The sequence below is a fragment of the Vulpes lagopus genome, chromosome 21, assembly GCF_018345385.1.
Source record: "Vulpes lagopus strain Blue_001 chromosome 21, ASM1834538v1, whole genome shotgun sequence".
In the NCBI taxonomy this organism is placed as follows: Eukaryota; Metazoa; Chordata; class Mammalia; order Carnivora; family Canidae; genus Vulpes; species Vulpes lagopus.
Window position 1 is genome coordinate 458,069 of NC_054844.1, and position 16,839 is coordinate 474,907.

Genomic DNA, 16,839 nt, shown 5'->3' on the forward strand with positions numbered 1-16,839 from the left:
ATTCTTGAGCCTTTCCTATCTGTAAGAGTCACTCACAAGCCTTTGTATTTTCTTTCCTTTCCCATTTTCTACACTTCTTCACTTTCAGGCTAATACTGATTTCCCCTGGAAGACTTAGCTGTCACCTTTCAGAGGTTTATCTTCAACGAGGACCCGCTATGATTAGATACTCATCCTCTGTGTCCCCAAATTCCTTGTGCCGTGCTCTCTAATGACACTTACCAGACTATGTTTAACATTCTGTTCATCAGCCTGCCTCACACACTAAACTGTAAGATTCTTGAAAGCAAACACTGTTTTACTCATCTTTCCATCCCCAGTGTCACAGATAGTGCCTGGCTTAGAAGGTATAGGATATACATTTGTTGAATGAATGACTATGACACTTCGGAACTCCATTTGAAAAGGAGTTATATCTCCTAGAAAATATTTTAGGTAGAGATTTGGATTTGCTAACCATTCCTTTCTCTTTATTTTTGCTAGATTAATGTGACAGAATCAGGTGGATCAACAGCCATCCCACTGCCCCCTTTGTTGGGGGTTGCTGAGAGTTGATGAAGCATGGAGGACAGTAAGAATGAGACAGTGAATCACGCTCACGTCCTCTTTGACCGGTTTGTGCAGGCCACCACCTGCAAGGGGACCCTCAAGGCTTTCCAAGAGCTCTGTGACCACCTCGAACTGAAGCCTAAGGACTACCGCTCCTTTTATCACAAGCTCAAGTCCAAGCTTAACTACTGGAAAGCCAAAGCTCTGTGGGCAAAGTTGGACAAGCGGGGCAGCCACAAAGACTACAAAAAGGGAAAAGCCTGCACTAACACCAAGGTAAGGATTTGGCTTACCCCAGGCCTTGGGGTCACTGACCTAAGGATTTAACCAGAAAAGAAAAGATTATGAGTAAGGGTAGGCTGGAGAAGGGATTATGTAAAGGTATAATGCATGAGAACTAGGCAGAGTCTAGCTGAGACCCAGGATAGAAAGTCAAACTCTGTGGGTCCATCACCTGTGTTCAGTCAACTGTTACATGCCCCAGACCCTGTTCTTATTTCATGTGTTCACATGTTGAACAGGGTTTCAGCTATTTAAGAACAACCCTGAAGTCAAGTGGCAAGGAACTTTCTCCTCCCTGAGGCTCTATTTTGAATCTCACACTGTTAGGCGGGTGCAGGTGGCTTAGCAAAGAAGTAGCCATGCCTTGTTAGCATCCTATCTGAACATGGCTTCATAACATCTGGCATGTCATCTCTATAAAGTCATCACTCCATACTCAGTGACTAATAAGGTCTAGATAATATTTGCTAACTTGAGCATTTGCCTCTAACTTCAGACCTCTCTTTTCATTCGTATTCCAGGGGTTTGTTTTGATAAGCAAGGGCCTTGTGAGCCAAAATATTCTTTTGCTTTTTTCACAATCTAGAGAAATACAGTTTTCATGAAACAGGTGAGATATTCAGTCACCTGTACAGGGGCAGGTACGAGGAAGTGGAGAAGGAACAAAATATATATCCTGCTTTCCTCATTATGTGAAAATACTTTCAGTGAGAAGTTTGGAAAAACAACCAGAGAAACAAAGTTGGAGATGACTTCATGACTAGATCATTAATATCCTTTCATGAGCTTTAATTTGCCCTGTGTGGAGACCTAGAGACCCTTCCCCCGTGGATTTGCCTCTGGGTAGATATTCATCAGCAAAATTTAAGAAATTCAAAGGCATGACTCTTACGAGTGAGTTCTGGTTGTTTATTATTTTTTTATAAGCTTTTATTTATTCATGAGAGACACAGAGAGAGGCAGAGACACAGGAAGAGGGAGAAGCAGGCTCCCTGCAGGGAGCCCAATGTGGGACTGGATCCCTGGACCAGGATCATACCCTGAGCTGAAGGCAGATAGTCAACCACTGAGCCACCCAGGCATCCACTTCTGGTGGTTTTTGTTTTTGTTTGTTTGTTTGTTTTTTGTTGTTTTTTTTATCAATAATGAAAGGAATTCAAAGCCAAAACCTTGCATGTCTTTCTTTCCTCTGTGCACAGAGTACAAGTTAGTTAGGTGTCCATTCTCACTTTGAGTACTTCTCTAAAATATGGGTCTTTAAGATCATTTCCCTCAACTTTCAGTCTAAAGATGATGATTTTAGAATTCTTTTCATCACATAAAACTTTGGCTCTTGAAAGTTGCCTTCTAGGAATCCTTGAGTGGTAGACTCATTTCAGGACTCTTAATATTGCCTGAATTATGTGTTTAATAATCTGTATCTGCTTGATAGAAATCTGCTTGACTTAGAAACCTTTCAAAAGGTCCTCTCCTATTAATAAAAGATGACATGATTTTCAAATCTTATGTTGAAATGATGGCCACTTCAATAGATTGCAGATCTACAAGGTGAACGTGTGCTGGGTTTATGTCCAGCACTAACAGTTAAGAGTCTTCTGTATCCATAACAATCACTAATTTTTCTCTCAAGCCATTGCAGGTGCTCTTCTATGACCCAGATGGGTCTGAAGATTTCTTGGGAGAATAGCCCTACTTGGGGGCTTTAGGTAATGATGGTTTACAAGATCATGAAACTGTTATTGAAATGTGAGCTCTCCCAAGAGATACTGCCTTTGCCCTGAAAGCAGCTGTGTTTTTCAGTGTCTCATCATTGGAGCTGGCCCCTGTGGTCTCCGTACAGCCATTGACTTATCCTTGTTGGGAGCTAAGGTAGTTGTTATTGAGAAACGAGATGCCTTCTCCCGCAACAACGTCTTGCATCTCTGGCCATTCACCATACATGATCTGCGAGGTCTGGGTGCCAAGAAATTCTATGGCAAGTTCTGTGCTGGAGCTATTGACCATATCAGTAAGTAAAATCAGTCCTCCTGTAGGATCTCGCCCCTGCCCCCTACCCACTTGTTCAGTAGAAAGAGGCAGATTATTCAAGGAATTCATACTCAATAGCTCAATTTGCTCTAACATCATTAATATCTAATGTATAGAAAGCATGCTGTGCTTGGAGTCAAAATACCTGTGACGCGATTATCTATCATCTAGGACTCTTTTTTTTTTTCTTTCTTTTTTTTTTTTTAAAAAAAGATTTCATTTATTTACTCAGGAGGCACACACACACACACACAGAGGCAGAGACATAGGCAGAGGGAGAAGCAGACTCCATGCAGGGAGCCTGATGTGGGGCTTGATGATTCGATCCCAGGACCTGGGGATCACAACCTGAGCCGAAGGCATACGCTCAACCACTGAGCCACCCAGGCACCATCACCTAGGAATCTTAACTGCAAGTGTTATTTCCTATGAAATGAGTTTAACTTAAGGATTTCTAAAGTTAGGCCTTGAACTCTTCCTGAGCACTTGCAGTGGGTGGGATGGGCATTGGGGCCAGGCCAAGAAACACTACCAATTTGAGCCTTGACCCTCTGATGGTTCTTAGTCAAGTGGAAGAAGCAAAAAATCATGAGGCTATCTCTAATGTGATATGATACATACTCTACTAGTGTAAGAACAAAATGCTATGGGGACAGTCCTGGGGAAAGCACAGCTTGAGAAGCAGCCTCCTAGTTTGATCACAAATGGCAAGTCAGTAATGAGACTCATTTGGCTAGGTGATTCTCATAAGGTCTATAGCCTGGATAGCTCTAGATATATTTTTGTCATCTCCAAGCTCAGCTTAGGGTATGCTTTTCTGAGATCCTATAGAGTAAATACAAGTTAATGCAGATAGTCTTTTCATGATTGTTAAGTGGCCTCTCTGAAAAAGTGATTCAGAACAGACATCATGAAGTTTGAGTCTTGTTTATTGGTCATCGTTAATGATTCCAGGAAAGTCTTATCGAGGAACTTTTGTTCTGAGCTCCTCCAGATGTGTCCTGCAGATATATCAAACTGCCTAACCATTGCTGGTTGAAGTAGTTGTGCTAGAATGGGATTTAATGAACCTTTAGGAGTGTGACTCAGAAGGGTGGTGGTTGTGGTAAGCTGCGGAAAAGAACCGAGATGACTTAGATGAGGATTAGTCAGAGGCTGCAGGTGAGATTGGTCTTCAAAGAGGACCAAAGGTCATTGGATTTGTCTGGATTTGTCTGCCTTATGTGAGAGTTGTCTTGGAGCTGAGAGTGTCCTACATTAGGGACTAGATTTTTATCACCATAAGCCTGGGGCTGCGACCATATCTGACAGTTGGTAGTCACTCATTGGACATGGAATAAGTAAATCTCTCTGTGATGATGAGAAGGATTTTCCATCATTATGAGCCTTGGTTTCTGTACCTGTAGACCAGTGGTGGGAGGGACAATAGTAAGAGACTTAGGTTAAGGTTTCCCTTTCTTACTTCATGAAGATCAGGGAGGTGGTAGGATGAAAGGAAGATGCTGTGGGAATCTCAGGAAGTAGTGCAGCCCCTTTGTATTAAACGGGAAAACCCACCTGTGGGGGCACAGCTTTAGCCTTTTATTGTAAGTACCATGTCCTTGTCAGGATTGTAGATTCCACTATATGGTGTGGCTCTGACTGAATCAAGGGGAGATGGAAAAGAGTCTCCTGTTGGCCACAATCTCTGTTGTCTCAGAGCTTTTGGTTGTTTTGAACACCTAACCCAAGAGGTGGGAGTGGCCTTGCACATCTCTCTAGAACATCTCTTGCACCAAATTGCATTTGCCCTTAAAAAAGAAAGAAAGACGCTGTGAAGCATGGTTTGGAAAATGTCTCCAACTACAGGAGACTTTGAGAATCTGGAGAAAGTGTGTGAGTGGGCAGGTGAGAAGCTGGGTAGTAATTGCTATCTAGGCCTCCCTTCTTGGTATGTCCTCACTAGTATCATCTTCTTGTTCCCCCAGGTATCCGTCAGCTTCAACTAATACTTTTGAAAGTAGCCCTGATCCTAGGCATTGAGATCCATGTCAATGTGGAATTCCAAGGTCTTGTACAGCCTCCCGAGGACCAAGAAAATGAACGTGAGTTGGAGTGGACAAATGAAGGGAGGGATAAGAGGGCCTGGTCTGGGTGAGGAGAGATGAAATCAAGGGAGAGAACTACAAGAAGCTGTGGGTGGTTCTCAGAACTAGTTAAAGAAGCTGCTTCAATTATATAGCCTCTATCTTCTGAGGAACTCTTGACTCAGTGAAGGAGGCTTTTGACATAGTATTAGACGTCTTAAACACGACATGACAAATCATGTCATGGGGACATTCTCTTGTGAGCCTTCTTCAAGGCTTTTCTTTTTCCTGTGTTTTGTACCCCATGCCTTTACTCCTAGTATTTTTAGTTTGAGGTTTTGTGCAGTTTGTATCTAAAGGAGTCTTAAGTGTGTATGATCTGGATGATGACCTTCATTTTGACTTGGTCCACAGGGATAGGTTGGCGGGCACTGGTCCACCCCAAAACCCATCCTGTGTCAGAATATGAATTTGAAGTGATCATTGGAGGGGATGGCCGTAGGAACACCTTGGAAGGTATTGATTCATGCTCCTTTGCCTGGTTCGAAGCCCAGTGAAGGGTGACCATCCCCCAACCTTGGGGGAGGGTTTCTATCATCAATTCACATTCCTAAGAATCTGCATATGTGTGCTGTTTATTCTAACTGAATGGCAGACCCAGCCTTCCACTAGCCAGCTGTTACTTGGGCTACTTCCTACAGGGCACTCTTGTTAGGGCACTAGGAAATAAGCTGTACTTTAATTGGTTGACACTATGGGATTTATATCTAAGGTTAGTAAGCTGATGGCTTCTTGTTCTTTCTTTCATTTGTTCTTTCTTTCTATGGAATCCCTTGTACTGAGAACTATTCTGGACAGTTAGAGTTCAGATTGTTAGTGTGTGGGAGCCTTTACTTCTTTTCTGAATTCTTATATTTTTGGACAGGCAAACATCTTATTTTCAGATAGAGAAGAATTGCCCTAAAATTTTCCCACTGATTCCCATGCCACATGTTCCCTAATGTCTTCATCAACACCCCTTCTTGTTTGAAGTGGTCTTCCTTCTTCTCTAGCAAGCTCTGACTACCTTTGAAAATTTCTTTCCTTCCAGGATTTCGCCGGAAAGAATTTCGTGGCAAACTGGCCATAGCCATTACAGCAAATTTTATTAACCGAAATACAACAGCAGAAGCCAAAGTGGAAGAAATCAGTGGTGTGGCTTTTATATTCAACCAAAAATTTTTCCAGGAACTAAAGGAAGCCACAGGTTGGTATAGTTGCCTCCAAAGCAACAAGGATAGAAATTTAAATAATTACTTGTGATTTTTCTCTCAGAGGGTTTGGTAGAGTGGGTGGTCATTATTATTCCTGTGTTTGCCCCTCTGTTCTTTCTTTACTCCTATACGTTCTTTTTATAGTGCTTTCCTTATCACTGTCTCCTCTAGTGTTCTTTGTCCTCCTTACAGTGACAGGGCTGCTCTGGGCTTAGTTTTATTTATTTGTTTGTTTTTAAGGATTCATTCTGCCTTTTACCAGCTCTTCTTCAACCATTTCCTCCATGCTATGGCTCTGAGTGATGGTGCTTAATGCAGTAAACTCTTGATTGGTAGTTCTCAGCTTCTCTAGAACCTGACTTTAGATACGGAGTATACAATCTTCTTGTGCTCCAGTTTGGGCATGAAGTAAACCATGTGCTAAAATAGAAATGAGATTGTGGTATGATAGCTTTTGAATAAATTGACTTATTTAGCTGCAGTAAGAATGTACAGCAAATTTCAGTTCTGTTTTCTAGAACATGTTTTTTTTCCCCATTATGTCTGCTTTTTAGATTAATTGAATGAAAAGTCAGTAATTCACGCTCTGCTTCCAAGCATCTAATTGTCCTCTTAAGAGCAGAGGAGATTATCCCAGTTGCCTTGATGACTATCAAAGAGGTTTAACCTGAGAACTAACCCTGACCTCTTACTAGAAGTTAACCTTTCTTTTTCTTCCAGTCTTTATATATCTGCTTATTATTGATCATAGTTTTTAGGATAACTTAGGGTAACAAGTAAATTACAGAGCAGTGCAGGTATAAACATAGCTCCCCCTCTGCTCATGAACTGAATTAGCAGGGAGTGAGAATCTGGGCTTAGACATTTCTTTATTTTCACTTTCTCCGCCTGGAGTTTGACAGTGCTGGTCTCTGTGGACACATGTAAACATTTGGCTGCCCTAATGTACCTTCATTTCAGCAAGCCCGCATGTGACAGATTTGTCTTCTGGTTGCAGGTATTGACTTGGAGAATATCGTCTACTACAAAGATGACACACACTATTTTGTTATGACAGCCAAAAAGCAGAGTTTGCTCGACAAAGGGGTGATACTGCATGTGAGTAATGGATTTCTCTCCAGCCTCTTCTTATGTGCTACTAGTTATTATGACCACCTAAGGGAAAGAATTTTATTGTCTGATGAGTTTTTCCTGCAAAGGAATAAAAATGAGCATCGAACTCATCTCCTGAGAACATGTACTCCTCTAATATTTTCTGGTTTAACTTCTTTAAAATCTTTTGTTATGGAAGTTTTCAAATGTAAACAAAAGTAGAGAAAATCATATAATGAACTCCCATGTGCCCATTATCTTGTTTTAACAATTATCAACACGTGACCATTATTATTTTAGTAGTACCCACCCCCCACTCCTGCCATTGGATTGTTCTAAAGCAAATCTTAGATATCAGTTGTCTCTAATACTCAATTCAATTTTAGGTGATTTGGTTTGTGGTTATAGTAATTCCACATATGACTGATTAATTAGCTGGTTAATAGGTTGTCTTTTGGGAGAAGGTGGTAGGGGGAAGGGAGTTTCACCTAGAAACCTGAGACTGGTTCTGGCTTTACTGCAGGTATGTCTATCAGAAGTCTTGGAATGCTGGTTGGATCAGGCTATATTTAGACCTCTTCAGGACCTAACAATATTGAAAGGTCTGGCTCAGCATTTTATCCAGGTGGATAATTGTATGACATTCCAAGAGACGATGAACAGAATATGAAATCAAAGACCCACATGATAGGTGGTTCTTTAAGGAGAGTCTCTTAAAGCCTTATTTAGTCTTTAGTCTGAACCGGAATTACTCTTCCCGTGTGATGAGATGGAGAGAAGAAGCATCAGATGTGCTGGTTCAGGCCTGTACAGTTCTTACCACAGACTCGTGGCTGAATTTCAGGATGCCTTTTATCTCTGCAGGACTGAGTTATACTGTTGCCCTCTCTGAGAGCAGTGCTGGGGGCAGACCAGTGAGCATGTGCCTGCAGCATAGCCTCTTCCCATTCACGGAACTCATGTCTGTTTCTCGGCCTTGTGCCTTTATGTGTACAAGGAGAAACAGGACAGAGCAGTTTGTACAGCACATTCTACCAAAAGCATAAGCAAGATGTACTCAGTTGGATGCTTTATCAATAAGAAATAGCCAGTAAACCCGGTGGTGTGCTTTGGGACTAAGTTAAGACAAATCTGCTATCTTAGGCAGAACAGAACAGTGCTTATCAGTTGAAATTAATGTTTTATTGTGCTTCACAGTTATTGCTTTGTTTTTTATTTTATTTTTTTACAAAACTGAAAGTTTGTGGCAGCCTTGTACTGGTCAAGTCTATTGGTGCCATTTTCCAACAGCATTTATTCATTTCGTGTCTCTGTGTCATACTTTGGTAATTCTTGTAGCATTTCAGACTACAGCATAGTATAAATGTTAACTTATATGTACTGGGGAACCAAAATCCATTTGACTCGCCATATTCCAACATTCACTTGATTATGGTGGTCTGGAACTGAACCTGCAGTATCTCCAAGGCATGGCTATATGGAGGGACAACCTAGGATGCCAAGACCTGATTTGCTTTTACTTTTGATTTGGCGTTTTTGTTTGTTTGTTTGTTTGTTTGTTTGTTTTTTTGAGGGCAGGCGCCCTGTTTCTATGTGTGCTGCTAAAGACAAACCCAGTTGTGGTTATTCAGTGTTGAACAAACACTGTTTCAAGGACCAGCTTGAGTATTTGTGTTTTGACCACTAACATCTTGTAATGGTAGCTGAAAGTACCATCAGAAACACTTGGAAACAAACCTTAGGCCCCACTTTAGGAGAATAAAGATGTGGTTCAGTTAGCCAGGAATCTCTAGAACAGAAAAAGAGTTTTTCAGGCCTGAATATAGAAAACCCTTTTTCCTCTCAGCATTGTTTTCTTTGTTGGTGGGTTTCTATGAAGTCTTTCAGAATCTTATGAATTATTCTGAAAACCTCTGTTTCATTTTCAATATATTCTTCCCAGCCCCCTGGACTGTGGTTGCTCCCACCTCGCATCTTTTTGGCACTGGAGATTGTGGGTACTTCCTTTGAGTTTGATGAATTATACAATGCCGAGCATTTCCGGTGGTCCTACTTGCCAAAAGCTATTTGCTACCCAGAAGATAATGATCGCCAATAATAACATAAATTATAAAATACGTTTTCAGTTTAGAAAGTACCATCACATAAATTATTTTATTTGGTATTCAAAACAACTCCATGAGATGGATTAGGCAAGATCAAAGAAATATGACTTGCTCCAAGTAAGTGGAAACACCAGGCGGCAAAGCCTGTGTTCTTTTAGAAACAGCCTCCTCCATGGGGCATCTGGATGGCTCAGTTAGTTGAGCGTTGATTTTGGCTCAGGTTATGATCTCAGGGTCACCCGGGGTCATCGGGCCCCATGCTCAGCAGGGAGTCTGCTTGGGATTCTCTCTCCCTCTTTCTTCCCCCCTCCATGCTCATTCGCATGTTCTCTCTCTCTCTCTCTCTCATTCTCAAATAAGTAAATCTTTTTTAAAAGTGGGGTGTGCTTAGTGGCTCAGTGAGTTAAGTGTCTGCCTTCAGCTTCAGGTAGTGATCTGAAGGTCCTGGGATCAAGCCCTGCATCTGGCTTCCTGCTCATCAGCTCAGCTGAGAGCCTGCTTCTCCCTCTTCCTCTACCCTCCCCATCGTGTGCACTCTTTCTCTCAAATAAGTAAATAAATAAATCTTTTTTTAGAAAAATAAATAATTTAAAGAAAGAGCCTCCCCCTTTTCTTTGTAATTTGTGTAAAAGACTCATTTTGGAATATGAAATCACTGCTGGAAGGAGGTAAAGACTATGAGACTAGCTTATATCTGACCTGTGTAGTGTGGCTCTGTGAGGCTTTTCCTTCAACCTTCTCTCTCTGGAGACAGGACTATGCTGACACAGAGCTCTTGCTTTCCCGGGAAAACGTGGACCAAGAGGCTCTGCTCAACTATGCCAGAGAGGCGGCTGACTTCTCCACTCAGCAGCAGCTGCCATCTCTGGATTTTGCCATCAATCACTATGGGCAGCCTGATGTGGCCATGTTTGACTTCACCTGTATGTACGCCTCTGAGAACGCTGCCCTGGTGCGGGAGCAGAATGGACACCAGTTACTAGTGGCCCTGGTAGGGGACAGCCTCCTGGAGGTGAGTAGTAAGGACGGCAGTGGTTTGTAGTCGGAGCAATAGTAAGGAAGCAATAGTGATTAGGAACAAACGTGAATATACCGGGTTGTCGAGTGAGTGAGTATACCAGGTTGTTGAGTGAGTATCCACATCCACAACACTGATATACCAGGAAGTAGGGAAGTTTCTAAGTATAGATAGAAGCTCTGCAGCTTTTGTGATCTGCTCCTCTACCAGTTTATGAAGTGGGAAAGCCCAGTATCTGAGCAGTTACCAAAAAGTACCATCAACAACAAACTCTTTGTTTCTTAGTTTAGTTTCTCACTTTTTTTTTTTTTTTTTAGTTTCTCACTTTTATTTTATTTTATTTTTTTTTAGTTTCTCACTTTTAAAGGTAATTTATTTTTATTCCTTGTTTTCTCTCTCTTTCATAGCCTTTTTGGCCAATGGGAACAGGAATAGCCCGGGGGTTTCTGGCTGCTATGGACTCAGCCTGGATGGTACGAAGTTGGTCTCTCGGAACAAGCCCCTTGGAAGTCTTGGCCGAGAGGTAATGGAAAGCAGCCAGGGGTCCCTTCCATGAGAAAACTAGGAATGATGAGTGGTTTGTTCCTCAGGCAGAGTACAGATTTTCTTCCTTCAATCTCTCTCTCTCTCTCTCTCTCTCTCTTTTCCTTTCTTAATTAAAGATGTTTTTGCATTTAAGAGAAGAAAGGCAAGATATTTATAAAATCATAGATATGTAAAGATTATCTAATTTATGCGCTCTTCTTTTCTTTCTTTCCAAATTTAATTTGTCACTGAGAATGGCATCTGAATCTTTGAATTCCATTAAAGGACAGTATCTGGTTCCTTTATGACAGTCACATGAACAAGTATATAAACCTACTACATTAAATTTTCTTGTCCTTAAAGCAGAAAGACTTATACTAATGAAATCAGTGTAGTAGCAAGGGACATAGGAATATAAGAAAAGAAAGAAAAAGTGACTTTGAATTCAAAAGAAAATCCCAAGCTGCTTGTAAACATTTCTCAAATACCAAATGTCATATGTTGAAGCAGATCATTGCAAAAGAGGTAAGAATCTTAGGATTTGTTTGTTAATAAAGAACAAATGCCTTAACTGGAAGAACTAGAGAAATAAAAGATTTCCTGGGTACAACTGGTGGTTGATAGCATTTAAGTCTGTTACCTAAGGTACTCGGCAAGTTTGGTGGCAGGTTGTTTTTTCATCCATGATTTTCTTAAAAATTATAAACTGGCCTACTTGAAAAAACAAAACCGTAAATCAGTTGCCTTTTAAATTAGAATCAGGCTTTGTATCCCAGCCCACCACAGTGTACTTGCTTTTGCTACTAGTACTTAACCAGTCCAGGGCCTGTGGAATCACTGGCATGGTACAAATGGGAGCAAGGGCTGACATAGGTTGGAGGAAAGTGGTCAAGGATGAGGATTTGTCATATCCTTCAGATTATTCGGGACACTGTCAAAAAAATGCGAATATTATCAAAGGAGAGGAAGATGTGTATGGTGCTTGTCACTGCTCTGAGTAAATAGTTGTATGTTCTTGCAGGGAAAGCATTTATAGGTTGCTGCCTCAGACTACCCCTGAGAATGTGAGTAAAAACTTCAGCCAATACAGCATAGACCCTGTCACCAGATATCCCAATATTAACATCAACTTCCTCCGCCCAAGCCAGGTAAGAGCCAGTTACCTACATCTGGGCCCATTTTCAGGACAGATCAGACCTTTGAAACATTGAAATGTGTCTATTAGCACCGTATACACGTACTTCTTTCGTAATCCAAGTAGATGTTCCCTGGAACGGTGAAAATAGATAGCACTTTCCTTCAACAGATTGAGCAACTCAGAGTGGGAGTTGTTGAATAACTTGCCAGAAGGTCATATGTGGCAAAAACAATGGATTGAGGATTTTATCCAGTGCTTCCTAATTCAGGTTGCATGTTGTAGGGGAGAGAACACCTGTTCATTATCTGGGAAATGTGACTTGCACTTGCATTATTGCCACCAATCACTTGGGACTTGGTTGTGTCATCCCATCTTCTCTGAACCTGTTTCTTCATTTATGAAGTGGAGATAATAGTCCTGCTATTCACAGGACCACTGTGAGGAGATTGTACACTTGAAGAAATTTTGAAAGTTAGGACACTCTGAAGTAAGATACTGTTGGTCAGTTTTGTTGTGCTACTAAGTTACTTTTCATAGTGTCTAATGCCTTGTCATTGAGAATGACATTTGACAAAGCTCAATAATCCCAAAGAGTCCAACAATTTTTGGAAAGCAGCCCATTCAACATATTTGCCTATGTACTTGTGTGATTCTTTATTCACTTTCTACCTGAGGTTTATGGGTTTAAGCCCTCTATATACTTATATATAAGGGGGCCGGTGAGTCTTGCTGTCAGTGGGCAGTATGAATAGTCCAGTAATGACTATCAGAGGGTCCTACGTGGCCGAGTAGCTAGTTTTTAGGACAACTTTTTACACTAATATGTATTGGTTTATATGTAACGCCACCACATTCCAGAAAGAATTTGAAGGTCATTGTCATAACTTTTTTCTGAACTTTGCCTAGCCTACTTTCTTAGTCTTTCATTTTGCTCTCAGGTGGGAACTTATTTTGTGGTGTTTGATTTTACAACTTAACTTTCTACCAGGTGCGCCATTTATACAATACTGGAGAAACAAGAGATATTCATCTGGAAATGGAGAACCTGGTGAACTCCCGAACTACCCCAAAGTTGATGCGCAATGGTAAGTTCTGGTAATGACCTTTTATATATATATATTTTTTAAATCTTTTTATTTATCTACGATAGTCACACAGAGAGAGAGAGAGAGAGAGGGGCAGAGACACAGGCAGAGGGAGAAGCAGGCTCCATGCACCGGAAGCCCGACGTGGGATTCGATCCCGGGTCTACCAGGATCGCGCCCTGGGCCAAAGGCAGGCGCCAAACCACTGCGCCACCCAGGGATCCCCTGGTAATGACCTTTTAAATGCAAGTAACCTACTCAAAGAAGTCCATACTTACTCATTGAGCTGTTAGTGTGCACAGTAATGTGTAAGGCCGCGGTTCTCAGCTGGAGCTGATTTTGCCTCTAGGGGCACATGTGGTAGTATTTGGAGACATTTTGATTGTCAGGACCAGGGGAGGGTGCTGAGTGCACAAATCAGCTCCCCCAGCATAGAATTACCCAGCCAGAAATGTCAGTAATGTCAAGGCAGAACCCTCAATCTAAGGTTTTAGGAGCATATAAGGAGAAATCAGATACAGGTGCTGTTAGAGGGATGCCTGGGTGCCTCAGCACTTGAGCGTCTGCCTTCAGCCCAGGGTGTGATCCTGGAGTCCCAGGGTCAGGTCCCACATCAGGCTCCCTGCATGAGCCTACTTCTTCTTCTGCCTATGTCTCTGCCTCTTTCTCTCTGTGTCTCTCATGAATAAATAAATAAAATCTTAAAAAAAAAAATGCTGTTAGAAAGTGAGTGCACACATACAAGCTAAGGTTTCTGGGGGAGGCTTTATGAAAAAGCAGTGGTATTTTAGATGAGTACTACATCGCCAAGATACAGTTATAGAGATAAAGGCCATTCCATATTTTGTGTGCCTTGAAGGGCCCCTGTAGGTATTTTTAAAAGGAGAACAACATGAATATACCTGGATAGCTACATGTAAGATGGATGGAGAAGGGAAATCCCAGAGGCAGGACCGCTAGTTAGAAATACCCTGTAGCAGTCAGGCTAACGGTGGTGAAGGCCTGAACAGGATACTGATGTTAGGATTGGACAAGGTAATGTAGCATGGTGAGAACAACTGACTTTGCGGCCCAGTCCAGGCGTTGCCATTTGCGAAGTATGAGGGCCAGAATAGGTTATTTTGCATGTGTGAACTTTGGTCTCCTTGTCTGTGAAATGGGCATACTTTGGACTACAGTCATGAGGATTCTGTGGCATATAGAGTATTTATTACAATGTCTGGTATATGGTGGGTGATCACAAATGGCAGCCATTTTGTCATTATTAATTGTCAATGTCATTGTCATTATTAAACATGGGAAAGAGTATATTAAAGAGCCAGATTCAATAGGCATCGGTAGTTTGGTTGCACGAGTCAAGAGATGGTTGCAGATAGTGCTGCCATCAGTTTGGTCAAGGAATGGGAGGATGAGAAGGTTTGAATCTATTTTTTTTGTCTTTATGTTTAAAGATTTTCTTTCTTTATTTGACAGAGAGAGATAGTACAAGCAGGAGGAGCGGCAGAGAGAGGGAGAAGCAGGTTCCCTGCCAAGTGAGGACCCTGATGTGGGCCTGATCCCAGGATACTGGAATCATGACCTGAGGGCCAAAAATAGACACTTAACTGATTGAGTCTCCCAGGCTCCCTGATTTGAGTCTGTTTTGAGTTTGACATGTTATTAGAATATCAAGGTAGATTTTACAACCAACAAGCAGTTGGGGACATTTTTATATTTCTCCTCTCTGGTGTCTACTTGAGAGCAGACAGTATCACCTTTGTCACTGTCATTTTAGAGCCTGGAATATTGAAGTTGCCCAGTACATATTGGATTGTTGGATATAGAGACTGGGGAGACATCTGAATAAAGTAAATTTCTTATTTATGATGATAACACCAGGAGTGTTTCTCTGTGTAGTTTTAGAATACATTTTCACTGAAAGACTTAAATGAAACAGGATTTTTATGATATGCGGTTTTTATCTTGTCATGTTCCCAAATTACTAAATGACTTCCTACAGGGTTAGATATATCCAGCTGCCATAGGTAAGAGAACAGACGTTCTTGGACACAAATAGGAATTCACAGATTCTTCTAAATGCTCCATATCAGGGGATCCCTGGGTGGTGCAGCAGTTTAGCGCCTGCCTTTGGCCCAGGGCGTGATCCTGGAGACCCGGGATCGAATCCCATGTCGGGCTCCTGGTGCATGGAGCCTGCTTCTCCCTCTGCCTGTGTCTCTGCCTCTCTCTCTCTCTCTGTGTGTGACTATCATAAATAAATAAAAATTTAAAAAAATAATAATAAATGCTTCATATCAGAGCTTCTCTGATGCAGTTAAGAAAAATGGACTTTTTTTTCTTATTCCTATTTTTTCTTTTTTAATATTTTATATAAATTCAGTTTGCCAGGATGCTTGGGTGACACAGTGTTTGAGCATCTGCCTTTGGCTCAAGGCATGATCCCAGGGTCCCACATTGAGCTCCCCACAGAGAGCCTGCTTCTCCCTCTGCCTATGTCTCTGCTTCTGTCTGTGTGTCTCTCATGAATAAATGAATAAAATCTTAAAAATAAATTCAATTTGCCAGCATACTCAGTTACCCCATGCCCCACCCTCTTCCCCTTCTGCAACCCTTTCTTTGTTTCCCAGAGTTAGGAGTCTCTCATGGTTTGATTTTTTTTTTCCCCCACTCAGTTCCCCTCCTTTCCCTATGGTCCCTTGTACTGTTTCTTATATTCCATGTATGAGTGAAACCATATGATGATTGTCCTTCTCCAGTTGACTTACTTCACTCAGCATAATACTCTCCAGTTCCATCCACATTGAAGCAAATGGTGGGTATTTGTCATTTCTAATGATTAATATTCCATTGTATATAGAGACCACATCTTCTTTATCCATTCATCTGTCAAAGGACATCATGGCTCCTTCCACAGTTTGGCTCTTGTGGACATTGCTGCTATAAACATCAGGGTGCAGATGTTTCACTGCATCTGTATCTTTGGGGTAAATCCCCAGCAGTGCAATTGCTGGGTCGTAGGGCAGGTCTATTTTTAACTCTTTGAGGAACCTCCACACAGTTTTCCAGAGTGGCTGCACCAGTTTGCATTCTCATCAACAGTGCAAGAGGGTTCCCCTTTCTCCACATCCTCTCCAACATTCGTTGTTTCCTGCCTTGTTAATTTTCACCATTCTCACTGGTGTGAGTTGGTATCTCATTGTGGTTTTGATTTGTATTTCCCTTGATGGCAAGTGATGCAGAATATTTTCTCATGTGCTTGTTGGCCATGTGTAGGTCTTCTTTCTTTGGTGAAATTCCTGTTCATGTCTTCTGCCCATTTCATGACTGGATTGTTTGTTTCTTGGGTGTTGAGTTTAATAAGTTCTTTATAGATCTTGGAAACTAGCCCTTTATCTGATAGGTCATTTGCAAATATCTTCTCCCATTCTGTAGGTTGTCTTTTAGTTTTGTTGACTGTTTCATTTGCTGTGCAGAAGCTTTTTATCCTGATTAAGTCCCAATAGTTCATTTTTGCTTTTATTTCCCTTGCCTTCATAGACGTATCTTGCAAGAATTTACTGTGGCTAAGTTCAAAAAGTGTGTTGCCTATGTTCTCCTCTAGGATTTTGATGGATTCTTGTCTCACATCTAGATCTTTCAACCATTTTGAGTTTATCTTTGTGTCTGGTCTAAGGGAGTGGTCCCATTTCATTCTTCTG

General features: G+C 41.5%; 1 protein-coding gene across 42 annotated transcripts in view; it reads left to right on the top strand.

The window, feature by feature from the left end:
- MICAL3 (microtubule associated monooxygenase, calponin and LIM domain containing 3) overlaps positions 1-16,839 on the top strand; it is a 226,940-nt gene that overhangs the window by 104,346 nt on the left and 105,755 nt on the right. For all 42 annotated transcript variants that reach the window (XR_005984853.1, XR_005984852.1, XR_005984856.1 and 39 more), the window contains 10 exons: positions 484-825; positions 2,632-2,839; positions 4,827-4,943; positions 5,340-5,441; positions 6,016-6,171; positions 7,176-7,276; positions 10,130-10,387; positions 10,801-10,916; positions 11,940-12,066; positions 13,045-13,141. Coding sequence is in view for 31 of the 42 variants with exons in the window: in XM_041736012.1 (XP_041591946.1) it covers positions 562-825; positions 2,632-2,839; positions 4,827-4,943; positions 5,340-5,441; positions 6,016-6,171; positions 7,176-7,276; positions 10,130-10,387; positions 10,801-10,916; positions 11,940-12,066; positions 13,045-13,141 (1,546 nt within the window). In the remaining 11 variants the exon portion in view is untranslated. The remainder of the gene's footprint in view (positions 1-483; positions 826-2,631; positions 2,840-4,826; positions 4,944-5,339; positions 5,442-6,015; positions 6,172-7,175; positions 7,277-10,129; positions 10,388-10,800; positions 10,917-11,939; positions 12,067-13,044; positions 13,142-16,839) is intronic.